This window comes from Lactuca saligna, chromosome 4 (assembly GCF_052625555.1).
Source record: "Lactuca saligna cultivar CGN05327 chromosome 4, ASM5262555v1, whole genome shotgun sequence".
Classification (NCBI taxonomy): Eukaryota; Viridiplantae; Streptophyta; class Magnoliopsida; order Asterales; family Asteraceae; genus Lactuca; species Lactuca saligna.
In genome coordinates this window covers 35786875-35806964 of record NC_136420.1, presented here as the reverse complement: position 1 = coordinate 35806964, position 20090 = coordinate 35786875, and the positions used below count along the sequence as shown (strand labels likewise).

General features: G+C 35.8%; 1 protein-coding gene across 1 annotated transcript; it reads right to left on the bottom strand.

The window, feature by feature from the left end:
• Nucleotides 1-10990: 10990 nt before the first annotated feature.
• LOC145041599 (phenylacetaldehyde reductase-like) lies at nucleotides 10991-13272 on the bottom strand. Its single transcript, XM_078989737.1, has 6 exons — nucleotides 12720-13272; nucleotides 12245-12414; nucleotides 11954-12145; nucleotides 11716-11881; nucleotides 11410-11596; nucleotides 10991-11295 (listed from the first exon to the last, which is right to left on the bottom strand). The coding sequence occupies exons 1-6, from the start codon at nucleotides 12835-12837 to the stop codon at nucleotides 11148-11150; spliced, it is 981 nt and encodes a 326-aa protein (XP_078845863.1). The 5' UTR covers nucleotides 12838-13272; the 3' UTR covers nucleotides 10991-11147.
• Between the last annotated feature and the right edge of the window lie 6818 nt (nucleotides 13273-20090).

Here is a 20090-nt window from a genome sequence, read left to right as displayed (position 1 = left end):
CCCAACCCTACCACCATTCACCGGTGCTACTTCCTCCATCGTAGATCACCACAAAATTAAAATCAATGTAGTAATAAACAAATTTGAGAAAAAAAACAAAATATACATTCAAAGCTAGAAACCTAAAAAATCATATTCAAACTCATTAACCTACAACATCAAAATAAATATCAATTTCAATTGGTTAAATGGTGATAAAAGCTTCAAAATATTATTCATGAATCATAGATATAGGGTTTCATCCATCATTAAATTAGCAAATTCAAGTATCTGAAATCACAATTATTCTTGATGGTGGTGGAGTCATGGTGTAGGGGACTAGGTGATGCAATGATGGTGGCATCATGGTGTAGTGTTTTTCAGGAATCAAAAGAGGGTTGGCAATAGATGAGAGGTGAAGAGGTAGCGATAGTATGGTAATGAAGGAGAAATAAGGGAAGATGAAGGATGTTAGTGTATCCCACATTAATGTCACACAGTCTATAAGTGTCCATGTAACATCCAAATTATGAGGTATTAAAAATATTAGTTTAATTGCAATTGCAATTGGAAGAGGCTCACGACGTGAGCCATAGTGGTCACATCGTGAGTAGGACCCTTGACTATTTGACATGTGTTCTCGGACCTCATAACGTGAGGCATAAGACCTCACGACGCGAGTCATGCTTGATGATCCTAAACCATAAAAATCGGGCATAAAATAGAATGAGGAGGCTAGGGTCTTTCATCCTCAGCCTCTTTGACTCTCAAGTCACTGAAAAACCTTAAATTCGGCCTTCTTGAGCCCATGAAGCCATTGTTGGTATTGGTGTGTTATAGTGGTTGATTTCCTTGAAGAAGAAGAAGAAGAAGCTCTTGTGGATGTCCCTTTAGAAGAGATAAGCTCATTCTAGTGACATTTCTAAGCTCATAAGCCTTTGTAAGCCTCAAAGATCCCACCTTTCTATACTAACCTTGCTAGATCTAGGTTATGGTTACATTATTTTAATGGGATATTGAATTATCATGCATGAGGTCCATAAAGTTAGCAACTTTATGGACCATTAAGTCATTTTCGTGGTTGAACCCTTGGATCTGGATTTTGGTGCAAGTTTTGGACTCCAAGTTTGAATCTTGATGTTTATACCCATCTTTTGAACTAACTAGTGTTTAAGTCAGGCATGACTGAAAAGATATGATTTTTATTGTCCTTTAGGCTAGATATGGTATCCTGGAAAGTCCCAACGCACATAAAAAAGGATTAAGAGCTTAATGCTCACATAACAGTTCTCACGACGTGAGAAGTAAGGTCTCACGACATGAGCACAACTTTGCCCCAATCCGAAACCCTGAAATGAGTGAACTGAGTTGACTCGCTGTGTTGAACCAAGACGAGTTGACTCTCACGACGTGAACCATGGAAGGTTACGACGTGAGGATGGAATAATGAGGAAAGTTAACCATTAACTGAATTTGACCATGGTTGACCAAGTCTGACTTCTAAGGATATTTTAGTAATTTGGGATTTTAATGGAATTAGTCATATGGTGGTTACAGGCAGTTGGGTTGGAGCTGTGAATTGGGATTCAATTATCAGTTTAGCACTATTTGTGAGGTGAGTTTTCCTCACTATACTGACAGGGTCGAAGGTACCAATGCCGACCCTTCTTTTGGATTGTTATCTTGGTTATAGCATGATGATATGCTTAGTGACCTGTTAGGTCGGTATCCTGGTATATAGGATGATGCCATGTTTAGTGACCTGTTAGGTTGGTATCCTGGTTTATAGGATGATTTTATGATTAGTGATATGTTAGATCGGTCTGACTATTTGTATATGTTAGTGTGACAACCCGAAATTTATTCCCTCAATGTAACCCACTTCCGTTAATAAAAAGTTATTTTTATTAAAGTTTTCCGTTAACTTTTGAGTTAAGTAAATCCATTTGGGTTATTGTTGTATTTTTATGTGTCTGAAAGAAATAAAATCACGTGAAATACCCTCGATTTCTTTCGGAAAAATTTCTAGCTCACGACTAAGTTGGGTTACGACCATTTAATCGGGTAAAAACGTAAACTCCGTTTGATGTTGGGATTGGGTGGATCCCCACCTGGTTGTGAACTCAACCCTATATAAGGGTTGAGTGGTCACCATTTGAACATTTTTCACACCCTTAGAGCTTTCTCTCTTTACTCTCTCTCTCTCTACAACTCGGGATTCGATCTAGAAACGCCCCTTTAAGCTTCATAACTATAAGTTAACCTTCCTAGCTTGTTGTTTAGCCTAACATATTTTCAAATTTGTGATTTAATCATTCAAAAACGCCAAGAACATGTGTTTACAGTTTGGGAACATCCCAAAACCGTAAACATCCTAAAAGGGGGTTTTGATGCCCCAAAACCCTTCCAATACTTGGCTTATGACCTAGAAACTTGAATGAATGATCTAAGAACCCCAAAGCAGGAAATAATAAGAGTAAACATGAGTTTACGGTTTGGGAATGTTCCAAAACCGTAAACACCTCCAAAGGGTGTTTCAGTGCCCTTAACACCTTGTATGGTTTATATGTGGGTCTAGAACTTTGCATGCTTAACCTACAACCACTAAAACACATGAAAAATGGAAAAACATGAGTTTACGACCATAAAATCATGTGTTTACGACCGTAAAATCCCCAAGGAGTGGTTCAGAAACCGTAAACTCCTTAAAGTGTCCATCTTGAGCCCTAATCACTTCTATAGCCCTTGAATCAACCCTAGAACCTTTCCTTGTGAAGCATGAAGCCTTAAAGCACACAAATACACCCCATCCATGAGTTTACAGCCGTAAAATCATGGGGGATATGGTTCCAAAACCGTAAACACCCCTAAGGACTTACACTTGAAGAGTAAACTCCTTAACGAGGCCATACACTCCTTATATGCAACCCGTATCATTCCTAACACTTGAAATAAAGTGTTTCCACGCATTAGAGTGTATTTAATTGCTTAATTAGTGGTTTAATGACTAATTAGATACAATTATGTATCACTTCATGTTACATAGGATTCTCGCGTGTGTTCAAGTCCTAAATTGACACCTAGCGTCCTACCCGGCACGCCCACATCAAGTGAGTTTATACCCCTACACCTTTTTCTGAGTTTTTCATGTTTTCAGGGGGAATACAAGCAAAAGTACAAGGGAAATTTTACTCAAAACTTATTATTTGTATGAAATACTTACATGTTCAACATGCTTTTAACACTAAAAACCGTTTTACCAACCGATTAAGAAATTAACTTGTAGAGTTAGTTTTCCAAACCAAAACAAGGAACTTGTGAATCTCATCATAAAAGGTTATATTTTATGTTATATTTTAAAATTTACAAAGGATTCATTCCAATCATAAAATAGGATTTTCCATATTATTACTTGTAAATTCGTTATTCTTAAGATTGGAGACATGTCCTTGGTAACACTCCCCAGAGATATGAGAGTGTAGGACTAACCCTGTAACCAGAATCTCCTGGAGGGAGAACGTGACTTATATGTATAGATCTATACGGGACTGACTATCCCGCACCTTGCTGCTAGCTACAGTGGGACTGACAAGTCTACGAGTGACAAAGTCATAAAACGATACTGGCCCCCGTTACGAGCCATATCTAGTTTATTATATGGTTATAGAACTCGCAACTTAGATAATGGGGATTTACTTTCAATAATAATGAACCTAGTGAACTAACCTCAAAGTAATAAATGTTTTGATTACTAGAGGGTATCAACAATACCCTTAGGAATTAGTTCACTACCTACTTATTAGTTTTATGTGTGTATTAAAACTAATGTACCTCATCGAGAGTAACCGAACTTTCAAGGAAACTGCCCCTAACGATACAAGTATGGTAGATACTTGTACACTTCATTTCCGGATCAATAACCAACCATTAACATTTAAGGAAAATATGGGTTTTTCCTGGGATAACTGAACTTTTCATAAACAGGCTGTTTAACAATTGGATAACTAAACTTCTTTTATAAGAAAATATGAGATTTTCTTGGATAACAACTTTTCATGAAATCAAAGGAACATTTTCATTTACCAGAACTCAACCGCTTATGAACTCACCAGCTTTATGCTGATATTTCTAAAACTACTTGTATTCTCAGGTTCACGTTAGATAGGTATCTCGCTTACTTTTGGAGAAGACGGTGCATATAGAAGTCTCGTCTATGCTTTTGTTATACTGATGTATATAAACTATGTATTTCTCAGCTTTCAAAAAAATGTAAATATTCTTATGTAATGTAATGGTTGTGTTTACTATGCTTACTATGTAAAATGGTTGTGATACTACGCATGACGTCCTCCGCCCCGGAACGTTTCCGCCGCTGGTTTCGGGGTGTGACAGTTAGCATTTGTTATCTATGTGTTGATTGTATGTTTGGGGTTGGATTGAGGCGGACCTGCTTTGTGCTGTAGGCCAACATACCCAGGGTGGCTCGGATAGACTACAGGCCCAATGGGGCATATCAGTCAGGCCGAAGGCGTAGAGAACTATCACAACTAGGAATTCTAATGCTTTGTAAACACTTAACAAGGATAACATTGTAACTAAAACTTGAAAGCATGTATGATGCTTATCCAATGACAACAAAATTTCATCAAACACCTTGTACAAACACTTCAAATGGTTAACAAAAGATTGGAAACCCTAAAAATCTTGGTTTAAGTCCATTATGGAATAGGATTTCCTTATTGGGCCTAATGGACCAATAAGCTTCCAATTTGACTATTTTGGGCTTAGGACCGTCAAATGGGCCCTAATTGGACCCACTTTCATAAAACTTAACATTTTGGGCCATAAGGAATCCAAAATGAATTAGTTTACCTAAATGGGCCTTATTGGGCCATAACAAATCCAATAAGCCCTAATGGGCCATAAAACTCATTCTTTGATGCAAATTGGTCCGTAAACCCTCTTAAGGGCCCAATGGTCCGAAAACCATCAATTTGGGCTTCACATTATGGGACTCAAGCACTAAAGGACCAAATCGTTTCTCTTCTCTCTCCCTCTCGGCCTAAATAAAAAAAGAAAAAAGAAAAGTGAATAAGAAGGGTTGACTTTTATGTACCACCTTCTTATACACTAAATAAACATGCATGGTCCAAAATACATCCATATTTTTCACTTCAATCCTTTCTCTTCTCTCCTTTCTCTTCTTATCACCCACGGCTGAAGGTAGTAACACACACACATACCGAATTCCATTCCAATACTATCAAATTATCTCAAGAACATCTCCATTCTTCCTTCAAAATTTCGAGACTTGCTTACATGCCAAAAAGATCTTTCACTCATAACACAAATCTTTGGTAAGTTTTTACTTAAACCCAAAGTTGAACTTCTATATCTCATCAAAAATCATCTTTTAACTCATTCAAATTCATGATCATACTCCTTAGAAGCAATCTATGCCCAAAGACTTATAAAGAAGCTTGTTATGCCGAAATATCTCATCATTTTGATCCTTTCTTCTTCAAAACCGTGAACATCAAACCTAAGGTGAGTTCATACCCCTTTATTTTCGGTTTTCACATGTTTTATGGGGGAGAATACAAGTAAAATAAGTAGATCTATGTGTTTTTGCATGATATGTGTGATTTCTTGAACTTATTTGATAAATATGTGTGAAAAATCATGATAAGGATATATGTGTTATAAGACATCTTATACATGTTATTATCAAGACCAAAGTAGTATATAAATTCAAAACAAGCAAAACAAAACACAAATCTAAATTATGAACCATTTTTGACAAATAAGAAAAGATGTGAAATAAATGTCATTTACAGTTTTATAAGGGTCAAAAAGGTTAAATCAGTTAAAATATGAGTTATTATAAAAATCTTGACTTTTAAAGGACTAAAAGTGTAAAGTTTAGCCTAACTTTGGGCTTTTCGGCCTTTAGGCCCAAAAATTGTGAAAAATATGTTTTAAGGGGATGAAATTGTAAGGTTATCAAAATAATGGTTAAAAATGCAAATAAACATGTTTCAGGGATTAAAAATGTCTTATTTATCAAATAGGACTAAAATTGCAAAGTTTTTGGCTTTTGGGCTAAAATTGTAAAATTTGCAAAAAGTTGGACTTCAAGTGCAAAACTTCTTATTTAAAGGGCTAAATCTGTCCAAAAACTAAATCTTGGGCTAAAAACCTTATCTAAATAAGTCTTTGGGCCAAAATGTCAAGAAAAATTTGTTTAAGGACCTAAAATGTCATTTGTCATAAAAAGGGACAAAAATTGTCATTTTTATTAAAAGAAGGGTTGAATAGGTCAAACCAATATTTTTGAGTCAAATATTTTACTAGTAAGATATTTAGGTCAACAATACAAAATTTTATAACCTATGAATTTTGAATGAAGAATATACATATATTTTTATAAATCTAAATATCGTTATAAAACAATCGACAAACTTTGTGACTTTGCGACTCAACAATTGTTCAAACAGAATTCCCAACTTTTATACTATACAAAACAAGTAACATTCAAATTGTTGGGTTTGAAAGATTCTAATCATGCTTGTTGGGCCTTCGTGACCCATTAACATGACTTTTGGGCCTAACATAAATAATACATGTTTATTGGGCTTCCTGTGACCCAATTACATGCTTAAGGGGACCCTCAATGGCTTTTACATGCTATTGGGCCTTATTGGCCCATTAGCATTGCTAGTAAGGTCCAAATAAATCATATGCGAAGTAGGCCAACGTGCCCTTTGTATACTCGACAACCTTAAATAACATAGTGATTAGTAGGACCTCGTGATCCTCTTCTCCTTGTCTGTTAGGCTTACCTCCTATTCAAGTAAACAAAAAATCAGGTCATTAATCAAGGGTAATCAAATTCATTTGGATTAAGTGAGTAATAACGGGCGACACCAATAAGAGTCGGTCGTAGTCTGTAGTTATAATCAAAGTCTCCAGGAGAGAGAGAGCGAGAGTTTGTGTATAGATCTATACGGGGGTGACTCCCCCACACCTAAGCTATTCGCTACAGTTAGACTCGGCCAGTCTAGGGTGACAAAATCTTAAGATCAATTCCGGCGCTCACCAGAATGCCAATATAGACGAACTAGTCATTATCATGCATGGTTATAACGACTCACATAAAAATCCAATACCATCTAAGTAATCAGGGGAATTCATATTCATTCGATGTGACGATACAATAATACAAAACGATCATACTATTTTATCGGAAAACATCGGGTTTTCCGGGAAAATCAACATTATTCACTTGTACTTTCAATAACTATAATGCAAAACTTCTCATTTATACACGTTTTGAAATCATTCATGCATATACCTATGGATCATCACACTTTTCGTATAAACAATTGCTGTTTCAGAAAATATCTGATTTTCTAGGTTTTATAAACTACACAAAACATTTTCATATCAAACCTGCTTATGAACTCATCAACATTCCATATGTTGACGTTTTCAAAATAACTTGTATTCTCAGGTAACAGATAAGTCAAAGAACAATACCAAGTGTGTTAGGATGTTATAATTTGAAAACTCTCAAATAATTTTTGCTATGGATATGTAATATTCAGAAAATATACTTGATGTGAACAAGGTCAGTTGTAATGTATTAATGCATGGTGATGTTTATGTTATCTTTCATGTATATTCATTGTGATGATATTTCAATTAAAGTCACGCGAGCCCTTGGACGTTTCCGTCGTCCGGTTCGGGGGTGTGACAGAACGGTCCAGATAGGCTGAAGGCCCGGTAGGGTGGACCAGACATGCTGAAGGTTCTGAGATTGGGCCAGATATACTGAAGGACCAGTGAGGGCGGTCCAGTCATACTGTAGACTCTATATGCATGCTACTTATTATGATATGGTTATGGTTTGTATGGCGTTGATATTTTGGGGAACTCACTAAGCTTCGAGCTTACAATTTTGGATTTTATTTCAGGTACTTCGAATGATTGCGGGAAGGTGAAGGCGTGATCGTGCACCTCCTCCCATTTTTATGATTTGATTTCTGGGATACTCTGATATGAAACTATTTTGAAAATATTTTGTAATAAATAATTGTTTTTGAATGCTTGAAACAGTTTTAAGTTTTTATGAATTTTATGGATGTTACAATGTAAATTTCTTAATTATCAATATGATGGTTGTATGGCTTTGATCATTATTCTTCATTATGTTATGATACTATACATGATGTCATCCACCCTTAGACGTTTCCACTGGTCTAGTTTAGGGGGTGTGACATGAGGGGCAAAGATAAGGTGGCGGCAATGTGGTAATGGAGAAAAAAGAGGGGAAGATGAGGGATGCTAGTGTATCTCACATCAGTGTCATCGATCCTATAAATGTTTATATATGTTGGAATCCCACTTATCTCCATAAAAACTCTTTTGTAAAGACAGTATTGGACTCCATATATATCTTACATGGTATCAGAGCCGACGTCTGCACCCTATGACTTAACACATCTTGATCTATCCTTATTGAGCCTCTGTCTCGAGGGAGAGGGGGTGTTAGTGTATCCCAAATCGACACTACATGGTCCTATAAATGTCTACATATGTTGGAGTCTCCCCTTTCTCCATAAGGGCCCTTTTGGATAGAAAATCTTGAACTCTACATATAGCTTACATTAAGGTTCTTCCGCAGACTACTCGGAGTTGCAAATTTTAGGGTGTGTTGCATATGCTCACATTGACAATAAATCTCGGAGCCATTAAATGTATTTTGATTGGTTTCAAATCATGTGTGAAAAGATACAAGCTTTGCAATCCCAAGACAAGCAAAGTAATTATGTGTTTAAATTACGTTTTCAACAAAATTGAGTTATATTACTCACCCAACAACATGTTGATTCTCAATATGGATTTTTGCCAAAAGTTTTATATTCGTATTAGACTTCTCCCAAGCCTATTATTTCTATTAGAGTGCTCAAATTCATATGGAGCACACTATCTCTTCAGAAAATAGCTAAATCAAAACAGTTTGCTCCATGCGAGTAATATTGATTTATCGACTCCTTCGGGTTCATCACCCAATCCCGTTCTATTGCAAATGATAGGACTATGAAGGTTATTAGACCTCCTTGAAGGTTAAATAATTTTGCTAATTCAATTGTTTATGCTTTTTCAGTTGCTGATGAAATGGAAAATTATCAAGAACCTTCATCTTATACCGAGGCAATTTCTACTTTTGATTCTGACAAATGGATGACTGCAATGAAAGAAGAAATGAAATCTTTGGAAAATAATAAGAACTATAAGCTTGTTAAATTACCCAAGGAAAAAAGGCAATTAGGTGCAAATATGTGAACAAAAAAAATAAGGATGTCAGATTCAAAGCCCAACTCAGTGCAAAATGGTATACACAAATACCCGTGATAGTTTTACTAAAGTGTTTTCACCTGTTGTCCAACATAGTTCCATATGTACTTTACTTAACATTGTTGCAATGCATGATTTGGAGCTTTCATAACTTGATGTTGATTTATATATACATTTCACATGATATCTAAGTATTTTGAGATATGTTTTGGTATAAATTTAAGATAAATGATACTGATTGAGCTTGGAAATATGTTTTGTATCTAAAAAGACATATCTGGAATGAAAAGGAGTTGGGACTGGTCTGGAATTGATGAAGCAAAAATCAAGTGAATAAATAGCAGTACACGACTCGTGAACGCGATGCGTTGGAGTAAAAGAGCTCAATTCATACGCAAAAAGTTGCAAAACATGATACGTCCATAAACTCTACACGACACATTTTAAAGTCGGTTCTAAAAAGTATAAATAGAGCCATATCTTTTACCTAAAGAGTATGCAACAAGTTACAACCGTCCAGAGGCATTCTTGAGCGACCAAAAGCAGTTTAAAGGAGATTTCAAGGTTAGAGATGCAATTTGGATCAGGAATTTAAAGGATTGGGAGTGAATCATTCATTTTGTATGTTTAGCATTCAAATTAGGTTTACTTTGTGTTTTTACTTTCTGAATATGGGCTAAAGATACTTGTTTTCATTTAGAGTAGACAAACCCTAATTTCATGAGTTGATTTCTATCAATTGGATATTAATAGTTGTTTAATTTATCATGTTAGTTTGATCAAAGATCCATATGTGTTAAAGAATTTTTTTTATAATTTATTATTGAGTTAATATAATTTAGATGATCATTTTGATTATGTTGGATTAAATCATAATTGTTTTATGATCATTATGACGATTATGACTATTAATTGACCAAATTATAGAGTTAGGTTATAACCAATGTGAGACTAACCCACTTAGTACTGACTTTCCATCTTAGATTGGAAGTCTCGAATTCTAATCCAGACGTTAGCAAATTCTACTAACTTGGAGATACTAATTTCTAACCACTAATCAACCGTTAAAAAAAGGGTTAGGTTATGAAGTTATTAACTTTAATGTGTATGAACTACATTTGATGGCCATTCAATGTAATTAATTGATTTTATAACCATTGAGATCAATATGATCAAATCTTGCATCATACGAACTAAAGATTGATAATAAGCAAAGTAGAGTAGATTTGCCGTTCTAAAAAAAAAAATAGGAATCAGTAGATGACGAATTAAAATCCATTTCATTTATGAGAACAATAATTGAAGGATGTAATCAAATCTAAGTGAAAACACGTTTATTATTTGTTTCTAAATCCAATTTACAATTTTGCTTTATTTTAGATTATTTTCTGATTTTCCGTTCAAGTGTTCATTGCTTTAAAATTAAAAACAAAAACTTCCCCAACTTTAATTACCGTCTTTTTAGTTTAATTAATAAACATATTTTTTGAACTAAATCATACCCGCTCTCCTTGAACTCGACATTGTCTTACCAAAGCTATATTGCATACAAGTAGATACACTTGTCTAGTTGTGTAATAGTTTCTAACGTATTTCCTTCTATAAAATTGAGATTTGGTTTTACACATCAAGTTTTTAGCATCAAAACAAATTTATAAGGTCTAAAATCCTAAACACATCTATCCGATATAAACTTGACAAGAGAATAAATAGATTGACATGATACAACATGATAATTAAATGGGTCGGACTAGGGTCAATCTACCTCAACCCTTAACCTGTTTAAGTTTCAACCCGAACATAGTGTTTTAGAAGCTTAGTAACTTCCTCTCTTTTAGGCTTTCAACAGTGTCCTTGATGCTTACCTCAACCGTAGTAAACTGAACTCCTAAACTTTCCGCCCTTGTTCTTGACACAAAGAAAGGTGGTGTCCCTTCGTACTTGCTGTCTTTATACCTATCAATGTTCAAATAAAAAAAGACAAGTAGTCTAGATTTAGCATTTTTTTTTTTGGGTCCATATAAAGTTAAAATGAACCTAAAAATAGGTTATAAATAACTAAATACCTACCTTTCTGAATACTCAAAGGCAGGATAGCCTTGGTTTACGATCTTCATGATATCTGAAGAGTGATTTACATCTGCAACCATAATGTATCTTCCACTTGCTTCAGGGTTCTCAAATGCTAAAATATGAGCATTAGCAACATCTCTCACATCAACAAGTCTATAGATTCCATCTGGAAATACTTCCTTTCCTGCATATACATAACACATCATTCACACCTTAACAAATATAATCAAGATTTGAGTATGCAATAAGTTTAAATGAATCAATGAATCATGCATATGGATATTAGTTGTAGGAGACAATTACCAGTTTCAATCAAACCAATAAATCCCTTAGAAGTGATGTTGATAGTTGGTTGTAAAATAGGGCCGATGACAAACCCGGGATTTATAACCACCAACTCAAGACCATTATTTTCAGAAAATTTTACTGCAGCATCCTCAGCTAGGGTCTTTGAAAGGGGATACCATAACTGTAAAATTAAAATAGTATTTGATTAGTATAAAAATGAGACCTAAATATTAAAGTTTTAAAACAGTTATACCTCTTTTTGCTCACAAGTTTCAGGATCTGAAAACCAGGTTTCATCCACCACAGCACCAAACTCGGGAGGTTTTACACCAACTAGAACTGCAGCTATGGAAGATGTTAACACCACTCTTTTGAGAGATGGAACTTTTGCAGCTGATTTAAGAACATTAAGTGTCCCCTTCACTGCAGGATCTAGCAATTGTGCCTAATAGAAATTAAGAAAAAAAAACAATCAGGAATTGTATCATATTTGTGTTGATAACATATGGGAAAGTTTATTAAAAGTAAAAGAAAGAAAACAAACCTTTGGGTCAGAAACTGAAAATATAACAGGAGAGGCTGTATGGAAGACACATTGGCAACCATTAACAGCAGACTCGAAAGATCCTTCTTCACCCAAGTTTGCTTCAAACAAAGAAAGCCTTTCCGGAGCTCCATCAAGAGCACGTAGGTGTTGCGTCTTTTTTGGATCATCTGCACCATATTTCAATGGAACCCTTAGCTAATGCTATCAGATCAAATCAAACATAAAGAAATCCCATGAATGAAAAAGGTCAAGCAGTTGATGCAAAGTCGGATTGATTATATAACTTACTATGGTCAGAGATCAAACAATCTGACTCTGATTAATTGTTCAATAAAGCTAGTATTTGGATTGGATTCGAACGCAGAAAATAGCATAAACAACGAATTTAATCCCTTAGGAGAGTAGAAATGTAGGTTCAGAATATTTTGAAATGGTAGCTAATTAAAAGTCAACGTAGAAAGGAGAGGCTAACCGAGGGATCGGACAGTAGCATGAACAGTGTAGCCACGCTGAAGCAAGAGCTTGACGAGCCATGAAGCTATGAATCCCGAAGCTCCTGTAACACAGACTACCTTTCCTTCTCCGATCATCTCTCTGAAACCGGGGAGCTCTGTTGGAAACTGAGCAGATGGAGACTGAAAGAGTGACGATTGTTAATTTTGTTTATGGGAGAATCAATTGGATCGGGAATGGCCAATGGGAATTGGGAAGTGCCACCACCATTGACCATTGACCCCATTTGTGCCTTCATGAAAAAAAAAATACATGCCTCGTTGCTCGTTGTCCTATGAAAGAATCGATTATATCAAGTCACCTGGAAGACACCTTTATTTATTTATTATTTTTTGAGTAAATTACAGTTTTGGTCCCTATAGTTGGACTTCATCTGCAGTTTTGTGCCAAATTTTGAAAAGTTGCTACGGATGCTCCTCATGGTTTCACAATGTCACACCAGCATCCTCACCCAGGGTCTTCGAAAGCGGATACCATAACTGTAAATTATAAGCTTTTTGATTAATTAATAACAAAATCAAAGTTTTAACACAATTATATATATACATAACTTTTTCTGTTCGCAAGTTTTTGGATCTGAAAACCATGTTTCATCCACCACAGCACCAAACTCCCGAGGTTCTACACGAAACATAACCGCACTCATGGAAGATGTCAAAACCACTCTTTTGAGAGATGAAACTTTTGCAGCTGATTTGAGAACATTAAGCGTTCCCTTCACTGCAGGATCTATGAGTTTTGCTTTTGGATCAGAAACTGAAACTGAAGGTATAACAGGAGTTGCCATATGAAAGACACATTCACAGCCATTAACTGCGGACTCGAAAGATCCTTCTTCAGTCAAGTTAGCTTCAAACAAAGACAGCCTTTCCTTAGCTCCATCAAGGGCAAGTAGGTGTTGTGTCTTGTTTGGATCATCTGCACCATATATGAATTACAGGAACTGGTAGCGATTAGAGGAAAACAAAAACAAATCTCGAGGATGAAAAAAAGTCAACCAGGTGAGTTTTTCTTTTGCAGCGTATTTTGTTATTGATGAACAATCTGTGATTAATTACTTACACAATCAACCTATTACTGATATTGAATCGAACTCAGAGATGAAAAGTCAAAATTGGAAAGAAGGCCGGAGAGGCTGACCGAGGGAGCGGACGGTAGCATGAACGGTATAGCGACGCTGAAGCAAGAGCTTAACGAGCTCTTTCTAATCTTGTAAAGAAAATGACTTTAAGATTTTGACTTTGTTAAATTTGTTTTTTAACAGAGGTAATTTTTGTACTAACGAGTTTTCGCCTTTAAGATTTTGACTTCGTTAAATTTGTCAAACCGAAAGGTGACATCAATGCGATATTATAAGACTTAAATCTTCATATTGAAAAATGTCAAAAAAGTACTATAAAGGAGAGATTTTAGATCAAAATCAAACTCATAAATTGTTTGTGTGAAATTGTAAAATTGGAACAAAATTGTAAGATTTTGATATTGTTTTAATAGATTGATAAAAAGGTCAAATATACCAAGAGAATGGATATATTTGTAAAGAATTTCCAATATGATGTAGTATATGATAAGTCTTATGAATATGGATACAATAATCAACAAAATCAACAAAAAAAAAAACGAGGTATTCTTAAAGAATTTCCAATATGTATAATTTTGATACCATATTATATACATATTAATATGCGTTGCGATAATGAACAATGCCAAGTATTGAGTAGGGTGGTTTCTGGCTTGGATTCATACGACTGATTTCTGGTGCTTAGCGGTTGGTTTGGAACCAATTAGCCGAATTTGCTTCTAGGCACTGCCTATCGTCTTCCACTTGATTTCTTCTACATACCGTTGTGCTTCCCACCGTCTTCCTGTTATCTCCATCTCTTCCTAAATTTGATTCATAGTTGGACAAAAACAGTGACATCAACACCATTAGAGAAGGATAGGCCGCCTCTAACTTTCAATGTCTTTTGTTTCTTAAGTTGATTTCGTTTATTGGCTATGATATCAGACAAATCTATGTCATTCTCTATTTCTATGAGTGATTTGCATGTTTGAGGTTTCTTCTTATGCTCTACAAGTCTTTGGGATGAAACAAACAATATGATGGTAATTGGAATCTGTTCATAGGTATTCAAAATTGGTTTGAATTTGAATGAAACCATTATAACTAAGTAGTATTTTGAAAGTATAATGTAGGTATTGAACTTTCTAGGTGTTACTAGATGCTTCTTAACTTACTAGGAGCATAATCTCCACATAATATGAAAAGGCTTAGAACATTATATACTTCATCAATTGGATATATGTGTGGCAACTAAATGTCATGATGTACCTGAAGTGTGATGGTTATGACACTGGGTAAGAAAATTACCAATGTCTTTATCGGTATCAAAAGCTCCCAATTTAACTTGAATCTAAAAAAAAACTCTACTTTTATGAGTTTTAGATAATAGTTTCAGTTTATATATGTATTTCTCAAGTTTATATGCAAAAAAAATGATGTTTTCAAATATAACATCCTAAAAACCTAAAGTTCAAATTTCCATTTTTAAAATAATATGACATCCATTTTCAATAAAGTTAAATTCAGGATAAATCATATCTTCATAAACCATTATTCAGAAATTAGAGTTGTAATGAAGACAATACGGAATCTCATATCATAATGTTGTTGGTATGTGTGTACAGTCATGTCTTCGCAATCTGATAAGTACCCGGAAAATATTTAATCCAAAACTATAAATACAAAACTTAGTGAGTTCCTCAAATATCTCATACATCACAACATATAACAACAACGTTGGAACTATCAGTAGTTTCGAATATCACAAACAACACAAAGTATAACAACTACAATATAACAATTATGGGTTCTCAGTAACCCTAGGAACTATCAACAGTCCTAGTGGGCTAACAGCACACCATGTGGATTAACAGCACACCTCACAGGTTATTAGCAACCATAGGAACTAGCAGCAATTCCATGGACTTACAACAACCCAAGAGTTATCAACAACTCAGTTCACATATAATACCTATCAACAATTAAGACCTAGTCGGTTAACATTCACACACTACCATACATGCAAGTATAGTGAGAGGACTCACCTTACAAATAACATCCAGGAATACGATAACTCTCACACACAGGGTAGATAGGAGCAACAAGATGCCTAACAACTATAAAGAGTACCCTCTCAGTCTACACTCCAAAACCCTTAGTTTGACCAAAAGTCGACCATGGTAAAAAATTCATCAATGGTCACCTCGTGACCACCTATAAGTCACGTCGTGACCGAACCTGGACAAAAAAAAAAGTCTCACGACGTGACATGTTATTCCTCGGGCTGTGAGATCCATTCTAGACAGCTTTAAGCATTAAGCTCTTAATCCATTAAGCCATTGCTTGAGACTTTCCAAACCTCAACCCTAAGGACTATAAAAATCACATCTTTTTAGTCATGCGTGTCCAATGCATGACTTGAGCACTAGCTAGCTCAAAACAAGGAGAATAAGGCCAGGATTAAAACTTGGGGTCCAAACCACCACTAATCCTTAGATCTCAGACATAAGCACAACAAAAGACCCGAAAGATCCATAAGGTTTCCAACTTTATGGATTTCATGCATTCTACTCAACCCATACATGGGGAAAAGAGGGTAAAACTTACATCTAGCATGCTTAAATGAGAAAGGCAAGAACTTCAGGACTTACCAAGGTCTAGGAGCAACACAAAATGGTGAAGATAAGACTTTCTTGCCAAAACAATACACCAAAGAAACCTTCTTCTTCATCAAAGAGCTAAAATCACCCAAATGAGCCCTAAAGCCACCATGAAGAACTAGGGTTAGGATTTCTAAGGTTTAAAGAAAGAAAGACTGAGAAATAAACCCTAAAATCAAGTTAAGTGTGCTTAACTACGAAGCAAACTCTAAAAGATCATGGGATTGGGCTGCAGCCCTCTTCATGTCGTGACCAGCTAAGTGTCATGTCGTGACCTGATTTGGCTCGTCACGTTGTGAACTCCATATAGTCATGTCACGACCCATGACTTTTCCCAAAATCATGCCTCTGACTTCTTAATTCCTCACACTGATCCAATCCAAAAAATGGGTTTACAATTCTCCCAACTTAAATTAAATTTCGTCCTCGAAATATATCCTTACCAATCATTCTACGATAGGCCTTCCTCCGAATCCTTTCGAGAGATCTTCGAAGACCAATCACTTTTTTCTTGAGCAATTGCCACATCGGATGCCCAAAACTATGACTAAAACCCAAAGATTTGCAAAACCGGGTCGTATGCCAAATCTGAGCGGAGACTCCCCCAATGTCAAAATCACGCCTACTAACCAAGACTAAAAATAAACACATCACAATCAGTCGATTCGAGAAGAGTTGGCTCCCTCAAAAATAATGTTGTTGCCCATTTTGACGATCAGCTTGTGTGGAATAAAAAGAACATCTTGAGATTTAATGATAAAATATGAAGAACACGAAAGAGATGAGTAATCTGATAATTTTACTAGAAAAGAGAGTAATAAAATATGACAATACAAGAACACTTGGTGGTAGAAATCCCACCACAATCTCTCTCACTAGAGAACTACATTTTGGTGCACACTTACAATAATACATGACTATCTGTGACAACTCGAAATGTCTATCTTGTACAAGCCATTCAACTCAATCAAAGTCAGACTTGTTTTGCTATCTTTTAGCATTGCTAAGGGTCTGTTTGAGTGTTCTAAACATAGTACCTTCAAGGAATGAGTGTTAGGAAGTATCATATAGAGTTTAGTGTGCAGCATACAAGCTGAAACTCCATCATAAGGAGTTTATGGCTGTAAACAAGAGTTTACGGTCGTAAACACCTCCTTGGCCATGATCTCATCCCTTAAATAAGATAATATTCCTTTATTCTTCACCACTTTCCCCCCATCAACTCAAGAACTCGAATTTTCTCTCAATAATCATCAAGTTTTCACCTTGATCTTCCAAAATGTAAGCAATCCTTCTATTTTATTTGTTGTTATCATTCTTGATCTTGTATCACCCTTTGATTTCATCCATGAAATTCATCTTTTGGGTAGATCTTCAAGTCTTCTTCACTTTCACCAAGAACATATACTAGTTCTTAGACCGTGAATCCCTTCCCAAGCCTAAAAAACGTGAATATCTCTTCTATCTCCTAGTTAGGCTTGATAAACACTGGATTCCTAACCTTGAAACATAATAAATACATGAACATCAAGAGTTTACAACCGTAAACCCTTGTATGGCCGTAAACTCTTGTGTTGGTGCATGTTTTGGCCTCAAACTCATTTAAGTCCGAACCTAGGATCGTGAACACTTAGGGAATGCTTGTTAGGGCCATAAAACACCTCGTTTGCAAGTTCCCCCATGAGTGTATGACCGTAAACTCCTTGACCATACACTCCATGACCGCATACCACTTAGACCATAAACACAATGAATGTAAACTCCAATGTGTGGTCGTAAACCCTTTGATGCAATCCTTTGTGATTGTAACACTTCAATATAAATGTTTCCTAGTCCCTAAGGTGGTTTGCTTGCTTGATTAGTTGCTTATACACTAAGTATATCAATATATGTGTCATTATATGCTTATTAAGATCCGTTTGTGCTCGGGATTTCACTTAGCACTCAGCATCCTCTTCCGATCATACATTCGAACCACTCACTACAGGTGAGTTCATACCCCTAACTTACCTTTTAAATGATTTTAAATTATTTTATGGGGGGGGGGGGATACAAGTTGAAACATTATAGTTATTATATTAATCACATATGATTAATAACTATCAAACATATGGATTTCTTATACATCAAAACTATGTTATCAAACAAACTATTTCAACCCCTTTTATCAAACTCTTTTATATGCTAAATTCTTTATCAAGCTCTGTTAAACTTATATATTGTCAAAATCATGTCTATTAAGATATAGTTATATAAATAAGATTGAAAGGACTTAGGACTAATAACTCGCTTTATTTCTTGTTCCTTGTTTGGTTGTAGACTTAGGGTATCAGTTGTCTGTCTGAAGGTCGTTTGAATCTTAGTTATATATATATATATATATATATATATATATATATATATATATATATATATATATATATATATATCACTACTAGAAAAAAAGCCTTTTACGATGAGCAAAACACGACGCTCTTTGATTTATGTTACGCATTAGAGAGCGACCTTAAAAAAGTGTCATCTCTTCAAAAAATTTAAGGATTTAGGTCGCGCATTACTGAGTGCCCTTAAATTAGTGTCTCATGTAAAAATATTAAAAAAACGGAAGGTACTTGTGCGCCGTATGTGAGTGTCGTTTTATATTTTCTTTTAAGAAACGCGCGTCTCGGTGGGAAAATGAAATCCCCAAAATTTTTAAACCCCACCTTCTTCTCCCTCGTCTCCACCCCTCGTCCACATCCACTACCTCCAATCCTCATTGCCTCTTCCAGACTTAAACTATGGCGATGCACCTTCCTTCTCGAAGAATGCTAAATTTATGACCATCATCCGATTATGCGAGCCCAATGAATTGACGTAGACGAAGAAAATTATGGATCAATCGCTTCACATCATGTTTAAGGTTAAGGGTTTGAGATTTCTTCCAAATCGAACCTCACACTAAATGGTTCGATCTCCTCTCTTTTTAGATTGTTCCCTCTACTGATGCCTCCACCTTCTACCATCGATGTTGATCTTTGAATTAGCAAGAAGAAGCCCTAGGGCCTCCGCCTTCACCCACGTTCTCACAGTCGATGGTGGAGCTAGAGAGAGAGTTTATGGTGTGTAAAATACAACATTCTTAAACCAGGGGATTCAAATAAATAGCATAACCCAAACCCTTTACGGTAATTGGGAGCTAATCAGGGCAAAACGCAACCCTCAGACCACTTTTTCTCTCAAGAAACCTACGGTACGTACAAATTTTCTTTTCTTCCTCTTCCTTTTCTTATCGGTATTCTTTCTCCTCCCTTCCTCTCCGGTGGTCGCCATTGTTGCCTTCTTTGACCAGCCCTACCCTTCCCTTTTCCCCAACCTAGGAGCATCTGTCGACGACTTCTATGCTTCATCCGTTCAACAGATTGTCGATCACTGCCTCTACGATACCATCAACTGCTCCAGACCTATGAACAACAAGTCTAAATCTCGCATCTAGATAGTGAAGATAAGGACATGTTGAATATTGAGAGGCAGTTTATGGGCGTGAAGCCCTAAATGTGATTGTGTGTGAAGGAATGGAATTAAGCATTCCTCCCTGTATGATACATTTGTTGCATTATCTGCTTGC

What these genes read in the sequence shown, in the direction of transcription:
- LOC145041599 (XM_078989737.1), bottom strand. Translation starts at nt 12,837, where the DNA reads ATGATCGGAGAAGGAAAGGTAGTCTGTGTTACAGGAGCTTCGGGATTC. An exon ending in TTTCAGTTTCTGACCCAAAG is followed by an intron (nt 12,146 to 12,244) that starts GTTTGTTTTCTT and finishes AATTTCTATTAG; the next exon opens with GCACAATTGCTAGATCCTGC. An exon ending in GCCTTTGAGTATTCAGAAAG is followed by an intron (nt 11,296 to 11,409) that starts GTAGGTATTTAG and finishes GAACATTGATAG; the next exon opens with GTATAAAGACAGCAAGTACG.